Source organism: Oreochromis aureus, linkage group 23 (genome assembly GCF_013358895.1).
Source record: "Oreochromis aureus strain Israel breed Guangdong linkage group 23, ZZ_aureus, whole genome shotgun sequence".
Classification (NCBI taxonomy): Eukaryota; Metazoa; Chordata; class Actinopteri; order Cichliformes; family Cichlidae; genus Oreochromis; species Oreochromis aureus.
This window is the reverse complement of record NC_052963.1, coordinates 5,811,964-5,825,094: the sequence shown is the minus strand read 5'-3', so window position 1 is coordinate 5,825,094 and position 13,131 is coordinate 5,811,964. Positions and strand designations below refer to the sequence as shown.

General features: G+C 41.3%; 1 protein-coding gene across 7 annotated transcripts in view; it reads left to right on the top strand.

Moving 5' to 3' along the window:
• Positions 1 to 13,131, top strand: part of nid2a (nidogen 2a (osteonidogen)) — a 67,493-nt gene that overhangs the window by 11,122 nt on the left and 43,240 nt on the right. For all 7 annotated transcript variants that reach the window (XM_039606695.1, XM_039606693.1, XM_039606690.1 and 4 more), the window contains exons 4-8: positions 5,867 to 5,968; positions 6,448 to 6,587; positions 7,113 to 7,245; positions 10,456 to 10,761; positions 11,129 to 11,240. In XM_039606695.1, the coding sequence (XP_039462629.1) occupies positions 5,867 to 5,968; positions 6,448 to 6,587; positions 7,113 to 7,245; positions 10,456 to 10,761; positions 11,129 to 11,240 (793 nt within the window). The remainder of the gene's footprint in view (positions 1 to 5,866; positions 5,969 to 6,447; positions 6,588 to 7,112; positions 7,246 to 10,455; positions 10,762 to 11,128; positions 11,241 to 13,131) is intronic.

The window sequence follows — 13,131 nt, the reverse complement described above, 5'->3', positions numbered from 1 at the left end:
TTATTAGGTTTCATGGGGTTGTACAGGGTGGGCCATTTATATGGATACACCGTAATAAAATGGGAATGGTTGGTAATATTAAAGTCCTGTTTGTGGCACATTAGTATATGTGAGGGGGCAAACTCCTCAAGATGGGTGGTGACCATGGTGGCCATTTAGAAGTCGGCCATCTTGGATACAACTTATGTTTTTTCAATAGGAAGAGGGCCATGTGACACATCAAACTTATTCGTAATGTCACAAGAAAAACAATGGTGTGCTTGGTTTCAATGTAACTTTATTCTTTCATGAGTTATTTACAAGTTTCTGACCACTTCACCGCAGGAGAAATGCCAGCACAGGCATCCAGTATCCGTACTTTCAGGTGCTGCACATCTCGCATCTTCACACCATAGACAATTGCCTTCAGATGACCCCAAAGATAAAAGTCTAAGGGGGTCAGATCGGGAGACCTTGGGGGTCATTCAACTGGCCCACGATGACCAATCCACTTTCCAGGAAACTGTTCATCTAGGAATGCTCAGACCTGGCACCCATAATGTGGTGGTGCACCATCTTGCTGGAAAAACTCAGGGAACGTGCCAGCTTCAGTGCATAAAGAGGGAAACACATCATCATGTAGCAATTTCAAATATCCAGTGGCCTTGAGGTTTCCATTGATGAAGAATGGACCCACTATCGTTGTACCCCATATACCACACCAAACCATCACTTTTGTTGTTCCGAAAGTCTTGGAGGGATCCATCCAATGTGGGTTAGTGTCAGACCAATAACGGTGGTTTTGTTTGTTAACTTCACCATTCACATAAAAGTTTGCCTCATCACTGAACAAAATCTTCTGCATGAACTGAGGGTCCTGTTCCAATTTTTGTTTTGCCCATTCTGCAAATTCTGTGCGCCGATCTGGGTCATCCTCGTTGAGATGCTGCAGTAGCTGGAGTTTGTAAGGGTGCCATTTGTGAGTAGCTAATATCCGCCCGAAGGATGTTCGACTAATGCCACTCTCCAGTGACATGCGGCGAGTGCTACGCTGTGGGCTCTTGCTGAATGAAGCCAGGACAGCCACTGATGTTTCTTCATTAGTGACAGTTTTCTTGCATCCACATTTTGGCAAATCCAACACTGAACCAGTTTCACGAAACTTAGCAAGCAGTTTGCTAACTGTAGCATGGGAGATGGGTGGTCTCGTAGGGTGTCTTGCATTGAAATCTGCTGCAATGACCCGGTTACTGCGTTCACCAGATATCAACACGATTTCGATCCGCTCCTCACGTGTTAACCTCTTCGACATGTCAATGGCTGTGAACAAAGAGAAACTTGTAAATAACTCATGAAAGAATAAAGTTACGTTGAAACCAAGCACACCATTGTTTTTCTTGTGACATTACCAATATGTTTGATGTGTCACATGGCCCTCTTCCTATTGAAAAGAAAAAGTTGTATCCAAGATGGCCGACTTCTAAATGGCCACCATGGTCACCACCCATCTTGAGGAGTTTGCCCCCTCACATATACTAATGTGCCACAAACAGGACTTTAATATTACCAACCATTAGGGCTGCCACAAACGATTATTTTGATAGTCGACTAGTCACCGATTATTTTTGCGATTAGTCGACTAATCGGATCATGCATCCATTGGACGTAAAACGTACAGCTTATTGCACCAGCAGCATCTGCTCTTATATAACATTAGCTTACAGTTTTAAGTGTTTAGGGTATGTGCTAACTAAAAATAAAGACAAGATGATAGTTTATTCAATTTAATGAGATTTACAGATTGTTTCGGTAAAGTTTAATAAACTCCTTGCTATCTAAAATATAACGGGACACCGGAGTATATTCTCGAACATCTCACACTTCTGATAATCAGTTGTCTGCTTGACGTTTATTCAGTCGTGTATAAACTATAACTTTAATCTCAGCCAAACCGATTTACTCAGGAACAAATAAAATACTAAAAAAAAAAAAAAGGCCAAACAATAACATTTTTAAGTTATCTAACTGACTTATATATGTTTAACCTGAGTAGCGAAAGACAGTGGTGGGTTTGAAAACGATTTGCCGGGAGTCCGGTGTTCTCACGGGCTCTAGTGAGCCTTGCCCCCGGCTAGCTATCGAGCTAGTGGGTAACAGACGTCTCCGAAAACGTCGGAGCACTTTTGAAAATATGCAGTGTCTTGATAAACTGAGCAGATATTTGAGGTTTACACAGCTACATTCTCGCCTGAAAATATGTTAAACGTTTATTTTGTGACCCAGAAAGAATAATGAGAGTAATATTAAAACTAACTAGCTGCCGCCATTGTTGAAAACTGAGCAGGGCCGCGCTATGAATTCTGGGACACTGCTGCTTCTTCTTCTTCGGAGTGTAACGGCAGCTGGCATCCTTGTACATGCAGTGCTGCCATCTTCTGTTTCAGTCCGTTATTACACTCTTAAATCCTACTACTTATTCCTGCGTCTTTTGTGATCTTACAAAGCTTCAAACGACGCGTCGACTATTAAATCAGTCGTCGACGATTTTGATAGTCGACGTAATCGTGACTAGTCGACTAATTGTGGCAGCCCTACCAACCATTCCCATGTTATTACGGTGTATCCATATAAATGGCCCACCCTGTAGTTTACAACAATATTTCAGTGGATAGTACCTATCAAAGTAACATCCACATGAATGTCAGACCCAAGGTTTCCTAGCACTCACCTTATCGTGAAGACATGATTAGTGTTACTCACCTCACCTGTCATTGTTTTTAATGTTGTGGCTGATTGGCGTATGTTACATGTAGACAGAGAAAAAACAAACAAACTTCCTTTTGCTTTTCTCAACTTAACCTTACATTTTAGTGCTCCTTTTGCTTCTCGTTGTGTCCTTCCTTTCTCCTCCTCCTGCTCCCAAGAAAGCGGCAACAAAAACAAGAGAGAATAGTGCAGACATCTAGTTGGAGTATCAGGATCCCGCCCCCCCCCCCAAAAAAGGTACACATCACGTCATGTTGCTCCAGCGTCTTCTTCTCCTTCCCTGAAGACAGAAAGCAGAAAAACACAAGCCCTCCTCCTCACGCAGAGGCCAGAGGCTCCAAAATCCCTCCCGCCCACAAACAGCAAAAGCATTTAAAGATGTTGATGTAAACAAGGAGGGGGACACACACATGCATTCACATGAGATTAACATAGGTGGAGGAACATCTGTAGTTGTGTGTGTGTGTGTGTTTGCCCTCCATGGCCCCTGGCTCACATTGTAGCTGGTCTCTGGTTTGCATGTTGTAAAGTCATCCTGAAAGATGTTCAGACACACAGGAAGACAGCTGTGGAGATCAACATCTGGGCTGGGGGCTGAGAGTATGAGGTGTGTGTATATCTGTTGTTTTCTTTTTATGTGTGAGTCTACGGATAATTGGATTTTGTCCCAAAGGAAAACAACATGGGATCACTCACAGTGTTTCCTTCATTCACTAAATCTGTGTTTGTTCAACTGTGGTTGAGCAGTGGGCTTGGCCTCCCCCATACGTGTAGGAGATAAGTTCTTCAAGTCAGAGTCTCCCGTGTAAATGGAATTCCCTCTTTCGTCAGTCCATGCGGACTCAATTCATTTAATTCAGTTTAGTTTGTGTAAAGTGGATGTTTTTTGAGAGTCAGATTAAGTAGTCGTTTTGGTGACCGCAAGGCGTGGGGGGTGTGAAAGGTGAGAAGTCTAAACATGGGATCCAGCAGATGAGAGAAGAAGAGCAGGCTACACAGGGAGGAGGAGAGGGGAGGTGCGAGGAGAGGTGTGAAGTTTAAACATGAGGAGTAAGTGTAAAAATAATGAATAATCTGAGGGAGGTTAAGCTGAGCAGGACACACTGGAGGTGATTTTATAGATGTGTAAAAACTGGATTGAACACTACGTTAATCAGAAAAACATAAATAAATATGTAGTCTAGTTTGCTTCCAATGAGTCAGACTTTCTTATTTTATTTTTATTTTTTGGGTTAAGTAACTTAACCTGTGAATTGTTCAAGCATAAAAAAGGGAAAGGGGAAAACAAGGCTCGAGCGATGAACTGAATTAAACTGTACTTTAGGTACTTTCTTATTAGTAGCCTTTCACAAAAACATTTGTTTCCATTTATTTAGTTCAATCGATGAAAGATTGCAAATATAGAACAGTCTCACAGGTATACAATACAATAGAATACAACAGTGAGTGTTTATAACCATCTGTAAACACGGTGGAGGTTTTGTCATGGTTAGGAGCTGCATGTCAGCCAGTGGTGTTGGGGATCTTGTCATATCTGGTCAGATGTTCCAGATTTGATCCACCTGGAAAGTGTTTGATTGACACCACACAAGCCCCTTTTCCGTTAGTACCTACTCAGATCAGTTCGACGTGGATCGATTGCTTTTCCATTACAATTTAGTACCTCGTGATAGACGTGGTCGTCGTCATAGCAATGCGTCTGAGCATCCCACAATGTAATCAATATGCAATACAAAATCTACAATAAGAGTGGACTTCAAGGCAAGATTATACCCGCTGCTCGGGGGAACACGGCATTGTTCGACCTTGTTGCCAGGTTTCAAAAATGGTGGTTTTGATTTTCGTGAATGACACGCTCTCATGACTCATGGAATGACGCCACTGACTAGCCAATCGGTGGCATGCAGTCTGATGATGTCACATTTTAGTAACTGCTCAGATCGCTTGGAACCCTGGCTGAGCAGGTACTAAAAAAGTATCTGGTACCAGGTACTATGCTCTGATGGAAAACCCTGGAAACTGTGGCGAGTTAATCCGAGGAGGTACTAATGAGCATACCTGGCTAGAAAAGCACTCAATGGAACACAGTCATTCATTAATTGGCATCCCCACAGCCTGAACCTCAACATTACTGGAACAGATTAAGATAATCTTGATAGACAACAGAGCCAAGGCAGTAAGCATCCAAAAAAATTATAGTAAAGTTGACCTTCAAGCTTGTGTGACTTGTAAAAAAACAAAAAGAAAACAACGTTTTTCCCTTTATATACTATATTTTCATTTCTGCATGCATATAAGTAAATTGTTGTGGCCAAATAGTTTTGCCATAACACAAGACACATGTGCAAGTGTGTGCACCTGATCACACAAACACAAAAATACATACAAAGCCTTAAGTAGGAATTAAGCTTCTGCATTAAATCTGTGGTGTAACTTTACTTTACTGCTTTAAAAAGTCCTATTTCATAACTCTTGCCATTAAAGGCAGACTACTGTATGCCTCTCTTTTCTTGTGGCTGTGTTAGTGGATAAAAGTCAAATAATGACGTCTATAAACAATCCAGCAACAGGAGTGACATGAGAAAACAAAGTAGATGTTGTAACTAAGGACAAAGGGAAGACAGCGCTATACTGACAGGGTAAGAAACCTAATCAAGAGAATGAGACACAGCTAAGAGGAAAATGAAACACAGGTCCATACAGTCAACACAATCATGGGGGGAGGAAGTAAAAGTGAATTCAAAACATAGAAGAAAAGTAAAACAGGAAGTAAATAATATCTCTGACACAAAAATAAACTTGATACGGGGAAAAGACACAGAAGGAACGTAATATAAACAGTACATGTAACTAAGAGCGAAAAAAACATCAGCGGCCATGACATAAGGAAGCAGCTGTTTCTTTTGTTTTTCTTATTCTTGATCCCATAAAATGTGTGTTAGCTAAAGCTTTTCAGTATCCTGAATTGCTTTTCCTTTTCAGACACTCTGCATCTTTCTTGTTATCCTTTTTTAAATTTACCAGCCATAATTGTAGCTTGCAGATAAATGTACTTAACACTGCCCTCCAAAGGGTTATTTTTGCTTGCTGTCCATGTTGTAATCCACTTTTGCCTCCACAGATCAATACGTTCCAGGCTGTTATTGGTTATGATGAGACAGACTCATATGTCCTCTTCCTCTACCCTGAAGGCGATCTGAACTTCTTTGGCACACTGCCTAAGGTAAGCAAACAAGAGTTAAGTTATCACTGTTACAGCTGTAGGGCAAAATGTACACGAGCAAAGTATTTTGTACATTGTATTTATATCACTATTTTTATCACTTCACAGAGCCACTGCTGCTTTAGGTGCATAAACGGGTCAACATAACACCTGACCAGGGTTATGTTAGCCCTTCAAGATGTATCTGTATGCACGTTTTGGTTGCTCAGATTTTACATATTATTGTAACATTTACTTGATTTACAGCCATTATTAGTTACATACAAGACAAAGAAGGTGTTTGTTTTCCTTTTCGTGGAATTGGAAATAAATTTCATTTTTGTTCCTTAATGACTACTGAATTATTCTATATAGTTCCTCATTTTTGTTACTGTTAGTATTTGTTGCTAAATATTTGACAAATGATTTTATTTTATTTGAGAACATTGTTATTATGTTGTTCTTTTTTTGTTTGTTTGTTTTGGTTTTAATTTTTCTAGGAGTCATATAATGTTGAGATAGAGCTTCCAGCAAGAGTTGGCTTCAGCAGAGGAGAAATTCCATATTTAATATTTTCCCGAACTGAAGGCCCTTACTACAGTGTCACCAGTAATGAGCAGAGTGTTAAAAACCTCTACCAGTAAGTAAAAAAGGTTAAACCATAAATTTCTTTGCAGCCAACAGTTTAACCTTAGAATTAGATGTACGCAAATAATGACTTGTTCCATGATCAGAATCGAAATATATCCAAACTCCACAGAATAAAATAATTCACTTATTGCTAACTACCTAACAGGCTTACTAAACAATGCAAACAATGCAACTTTTTAGTAACAAGATGCATACACACAGTAATCGCTAAAACAAATACTGGTAAATAAATGTGTATGTAGTAACAGCTTGCTAATGACAGTGTATGTATAGCAGACTAAGGGGCAGATAGCTAATAATTACAGGTTGTAAACGTAAGCTAAAATTAGTGACTCAAAAAAAGGTGTTCACATTCATTATGTGCCTTGCTTTATGTGCTTTGTTGTACCGTTTCTTCAAAATGCTGTTGCAGGAGAGGCTTAGGACATTTCTAACAACAGAAAATTGGGTTTTTGTGTGCACATAAACAAATTAATTACCTCCTTCTGTGAATGTCTGATTTCTTCTCCTCTAGGTTTGGTAACAGTGGAATTCCAGGCCTTTGGCTTTTCCACACTGGAAACCGTTATTCCTTTGACAACATTGTACCTGCATCCATTAGAGGTCCTGTTTCTACTCCACCAACTGTAGGATATGACTCCCATGTGGTAATTTTGTTATTTGCTTGATTCAGCTTTTGGACGATAACAATACATCTTCTTGAAATATACCTATAGCGCATCAAAAATCTCTATTTTCTGCCTTATTTGCTTGCATATTATGCACCAGTCTACTGCTGTGTACAGTGTTGTCGGCCACGTTTTTTTCTGCCCAAATGACTTCTGACAAGAAAGCCTAATTTCTGCTATTGAGTACATGAGAAATTTCAACTTTCACAAATCATTCCAGATTATGCTAAATTGCAAAATGCTTAGCCATGTCTTTAGTAAAACCTCTGAAACTTTGTGAAAAACAGAAAAGTTTGTTTTTCACTTTCTACTATAGATATTTCATTGTTTTTACAACTACAGTTAAAAACAAAACAATAAAAAACAATTTTAAAAAAACAAATAACACAAAACTGGAGAGTCTGAGCAATGAGCTACCAGAACTTTTACTTTAATTTTATTTCTTACAATTTAAGTCCAAAGAGCCATGCTGACAGATTTCTGTCATTGGCACAGCAGCTTTTTCTTTATCATGTAGAAAAACAGTTAAATATGTAACTTCTTTACACTGACAGAATGGCGAGTTTCAGTCGTCCGGCCCACTTAAGATCAAAGTGGGCTGCAGGTAGCCCGCCATGTAAAATGAGTTTGACACACCTGCTGTAGCGCAGCTCTGCCATCATGGGTTTCCCAACACACACAGTCAGACACAACGTTCTTGCTATGCTGCTTTCTTTATTCATTCAGTGTTATCTCTAATGCTTTTTTAAACAGTGACATGTCCACTCAATTTTATCAGCTCTTCTGGCTGCTAGTCCAAGTGATTGCCATACACACCTTGGTCCCAGCAAGCTACTGCATAAATAGAAGAGACATAATGAGACAATTGCTGACAGCTGTGCCAGCCAGCCCAAAGAACCCTCTGCTCCAGCCCTCCCGGAGCTGGGCCAAAACCACACCCCGCCACCAAATACCCCGATCGCCCAACCTGGGATGAGGAGCCATCCGGCCTAAACTTCCTTCGCCCACAGAAGAGGAAATCAGCCACAACCATCTATACCTCAAGCCTTTGGATCACCTTGAATTTGAAAGGCTGTCAAGCTAGATATCGTTGGGTGATCTGGGTGTTGGCATCCTTGTGCAATGAAGCCATCATTCAGTAAAACGTTGCCCGAACAGAGGGTGAATCGGCATATCAGGAGATAACAGTGGAGGGCTTCAACTGCCCACAGAATGGCCAGACATTCTTTATCTCCTGTGGTGTATTTAGCCTTTTGCTCTGACAACTTACAACTGATGTATACCTCAGTCGAATCCCCTCACCTGCAAAGACAAAACGACCACCTGCCCTCAGGGAGAAGTTAGGAGTATGGAGCAGGGTTTCACCCCAGAGAGTTTATTTTGCCTAGTGAAATGGAATTTAAAGCTTCCTTGGCACTGCACTGTCAAAGGACCAGGTCTGACTCACCCTTTCGGGTGAGGTTGGTCAGGGGACTAGTTAGCTTTGCAAAGTGCATGATGAACCCATCCAGCTCCACGAAGCACCTAACAGCATCTGCTCTCTGGGCTTGTGTGAGATGGTTGTCACAAAGGAGTGGCGGGAATGTTCAAATTTGGTGCCTCGGGCCCCAACCCATCTTTGTCTTTCATCAAGCTCACCAGAGAAACAGGATCTGCCTGCCTCCGCACTTTCAGGCGGTATATTTTTGTGGCTCTACCCCTGGCAGAATGTGCTAACTCATAATTGAAATCACCCACCCATCATGTGTGACCACAAAAGACCCTTACTACTTGGCAAGTACTTTTCAGCTGGTGGATGGGAGAAACACAAGTTGTTTATCTCCTGGTGTAAATTACTTGAGTCTAGCCTCTCTGTTGTACAGATACTGCTGATCATCCTTTCTTCTTTTATTTTTGCTTGGACTCCCAGTTTTCTGCAAGTAGGTCCAACACCACACGTGGTTTTCTGCCAAACAGCATTTCAAAGGAAAAGAAAAATCCAGTGGAGGCCTGGGGCACCTCCTACAGTGGAAACAACAGAGGGTCTAACCACCAGTCCCAAGTGCATTCATCCTTGTGAATGAACTCACACATCATGGAATTTAAAGCTTTATTCACATACTCCACCAGGCCATATGAGCAAATTGCCCTGGTCAGTAAATATTTCTTTTGGGATTCAGAATATGACCAGAAACAGCTCATGCACCACGCCCTTAGCAGAAATTGAAATGCTTCACAAAGCCACCTCTTCAGGATATTGTGTTGCATAATCCACCAAGACTAAAAACAAAAGGATATCCTTGTGCACTCCAGTGAAATGACCTGACTGGCATTCCAAGTAGGACTCATCCAGAAGAATCGGGTCATGATTTTATCATGGTTTTATCATATTGTATCAGCACCACCAGCAACAGGATGCACATTTCCCACTACAACATCCCTAGTTACAGCAAGCTGGGTGTGGCCAATAGCTGATCTCCCACTCCCAGTCTGGAGTTGTGGAACTGGCAGCACTGGTCTTTATGGGAGTAGCCCAAGAGGTCCAGCACAGTCTTCCGGACATCTTTAAAGTTCCCCTGAAAAACCACTGGTAGGCTGAGCGCCGCTGCCTGCCCTTCCCCAGACAATAGGGGAAGCAGCCACACAGCCTTTTCCTCCACCAGCTGCTTACCAGCCTCCAACACTGTATCCTCAAACATATCCAAGACCAGCTGCGGTCAAACGTCTCCACTGTCTTGTGTGGCATGATCAAAGAACCATGGTAAGTAGAGGCAGTTGAGTTGCGGCCCCAGACCAGACCACAAGGTTTTCCGGCACCGGGTTGTGCCGCTCGGCCTGGGCCTGCAGTACCTCCATCTGCCCCCAGTTAACCGCCGCCTGCTCCTATTGCATAGGGGAAGTTTTGTCACCATCTGATCTAGGGCTTAGACTTGTTTAACAGTAAAATCTGTTGGTGTGACCCTTCTTTGGGTGTTGGATGGAGTTGGCACCAGTGTAGCACATTTCTACTACCTTGGGCTTCCCAACAGATAGACAGTCAGACACAACCCTCTTGTTATGCTTGCTTTCACTGTTCTTTATCTTACACAGTGTTTCTAATGTTTTTTTTAGATAATCCCCAGTCCGATCAGTTTCATTAGCTGCCACTACAACCTCACACACCCATGCTCCTCTTTACTCCTCTGACTTTTCCATTGTTTTTCCTTCCAGGGCACCACCACCCCAGACTATGATGAATTTGAAGAGTATGTGGAGAATACGTTCGACCCTAATACCCAAGAAAGAGAAGATGATTATCCTTTAACAGGGAGGAACCCTGAATTCCAGCCTGCACCTGCTGATGGTGACCGATCAAGTTTCCTTCTACGGCAAAGCCATTATGGGAGCGACAATATACCATTGACCTCTGAACCTGTGTATGGTTTAGAGCCACCAGAAAGGCAGTACGCTTCCCCTAATCCTCCACAGACAGTCGTAGAGGGAGGTGCTCAGCAGCCCCAGGAACAGCAACCACAGGTAACACTGAAAAACAAAGCAAGCGGTTCAAATGTGCAAAAGAACTGTAGTATAACCCACTAACCGTTTATCATGCACAACTTGGTATTATGCACACCTTTTGCCATCACAACTGCCTTAGTTAGATATGAAAAAAAGGGAATTGGAACGGCAGGGTTGTTGCCGGAACGGCAAGGTTGTTGCCGTTCCAATTGTTAAAAGGATTTTAAATTCAAAGGACATTTTAAGAAAATGTCAACAAAATAATGAGAACATAGCACAGATCATAACTTTCTGGATTATGATATTTGGAGAGAATTACAGCTACAGGCTGGGATTTCATTGCTTCCAATGCCAGAACATATTTCTCCTGTGTCTTCCTCTGCAGCTGCCTCTGGAAGTGGTGAATGTGCACACCCCACATAGAAATGCTCCGCCTCTTTCCCCTGGAGCACATGTGGTCAGTGTGGATGAAGAACAGGTTAATTTTGACACAGGAGGTAAGAAAAAAACAATGAGTATTTTTCTTTTTTTAAAACTTATCAGCAAACATCATACTAAAGAAGTGCACAGAGCAGTCAAATCAATATGTGGTTCCTCACTGAATCTTCTAGATGCACTGTCCAACAGTTTTCCAAGTTACTTCATAGTGTGGTTGTTTCAAGCTTAGGCCAAAATAGGGTAATTAAAGGATGTCAGAAGAAAAAGGACAGCTGGTCAAAAGTTCAATCTTTTTCACAGTCAAGTTGTCATAGTGATAACTGGGCAAGTACACACTATGTTTTTTTAATGCAATTTTATTTATTTATTTGTCTTTGGATTCCTGTGACAATGAAGTGAGTCACATGAGACTATGTTTTGAGGAGCCATTCTCAAGAAAGCCACAGCCAACAATGTGCCTATTTCACACAGCCACATTTTGAACAGGCACAGTCAAACCCATACACATATTCAGAGATTGAATTCTCATAGCTGTCCTCTTTTCATATCAGTAACTTTGTCACTGCCTGCATGTGACGCATTTGGGGACATCTGTACATTGTAGCTATAACAAAATAACCTGGGTTGCACTTTCTCTACTCTTTGAAATTAGTTTCATGGAAAACGCTACCTCGCTGTCTTGGCCAGCTGCCGAGCGGTACCCAATACAATACTACCGTTGTACTGTGTAGCTACCAGGTGTGTGTGCTCACACTCCCTCCCCTTCAAACTACTCCCACAGGATTTTGCCATAAATAAGAATGTGTTCTCAGTAAACCTCTTATATAAGGTCAAGAAAACTGTCTATGTAAGTGAGTTCATCTTATTAGGTCAGTTTGGGAAAAAGAAACAGTTTTTTCTGAGAAGCCTTCAAGATCTGTCGCCAAGTGTTTATTGTTCTGTCTGTCATTTTTATGCATGTTTTTAGGAAAACAAGATATGTGTCTTTAAGCTCACTATTTTGTTATAGAGCTAAAGTAAAAGTGGAAACAGGCAGGATGGGATATGGAGCATCTTGCTGCTAAGGCCATTTTAGACCATATCTTGCAGACTTAAAGAATATCAGACTTCATGTACTAGTATACGTATTTGGCTATATTTATGTGTTTTGAAATTTTTAGAAAGCACATTTACATTTTTCGGCATTTTCATGGATTTGATGTTTATGAAACTTGGAGTGGAATTGTTACTTCTTTGTCTCCCTAGAAAATTCCGACATCCTTCCGCCCCCAAAAAGAGAGAAAGAAAATGAGAAAGTCAAAAGAGAACAATGCACTCGCTCAGGAGTTATGCAAGCTCCATGTGATGTTTTTTGTTAAGAGAAGTTACTTAAGCATGTGAGGTTGTGGTCAGACTTGAGCAGTTCTAATAAGAATAGGCATTTAAGGTTTCATGCAAAATATCTTAAGTAAGCAGTTTTCTTGCTGACTCAGTTATTTATTTATTTTTTTTGTCGATTCCAAAAAAAGTATTGAGCTGCATGCAAGTCAGAGACACTTTCAACATATAAACAGTCTTTTAGCTTAGAGTCTGTTTAGAGTCTTAGTCAGAAGATGTATATGCTGTGAAGACATTGGGTCTTATCTTGGCCACATCCAAGGTCTGTTTATTACTTGGTATTGAGGTTTAGGTTAATATTTGGCTTAGTTTAGGGTTGTGGTTAGCCAGTGAGTGGTGAGTGTTACAAGACTACACAATGTATTACGTCAATGAAGGTTTTCATTAAAGAGGAAAGATGTGCATGTGTGGATGTTTGAAGCAGGACTGCAGCAGCTGGTTTTCTTTTCATATAGCATCTTGGAGTGTATGCGCATATGTCTGCATGTATGTGTGCAAATTTCATGTTGTTCCACTCACCCCCAACCAGTTGCAGAAGTCTCTTCCTGTTAAAAGAGATTTTTTCCTTCCCAC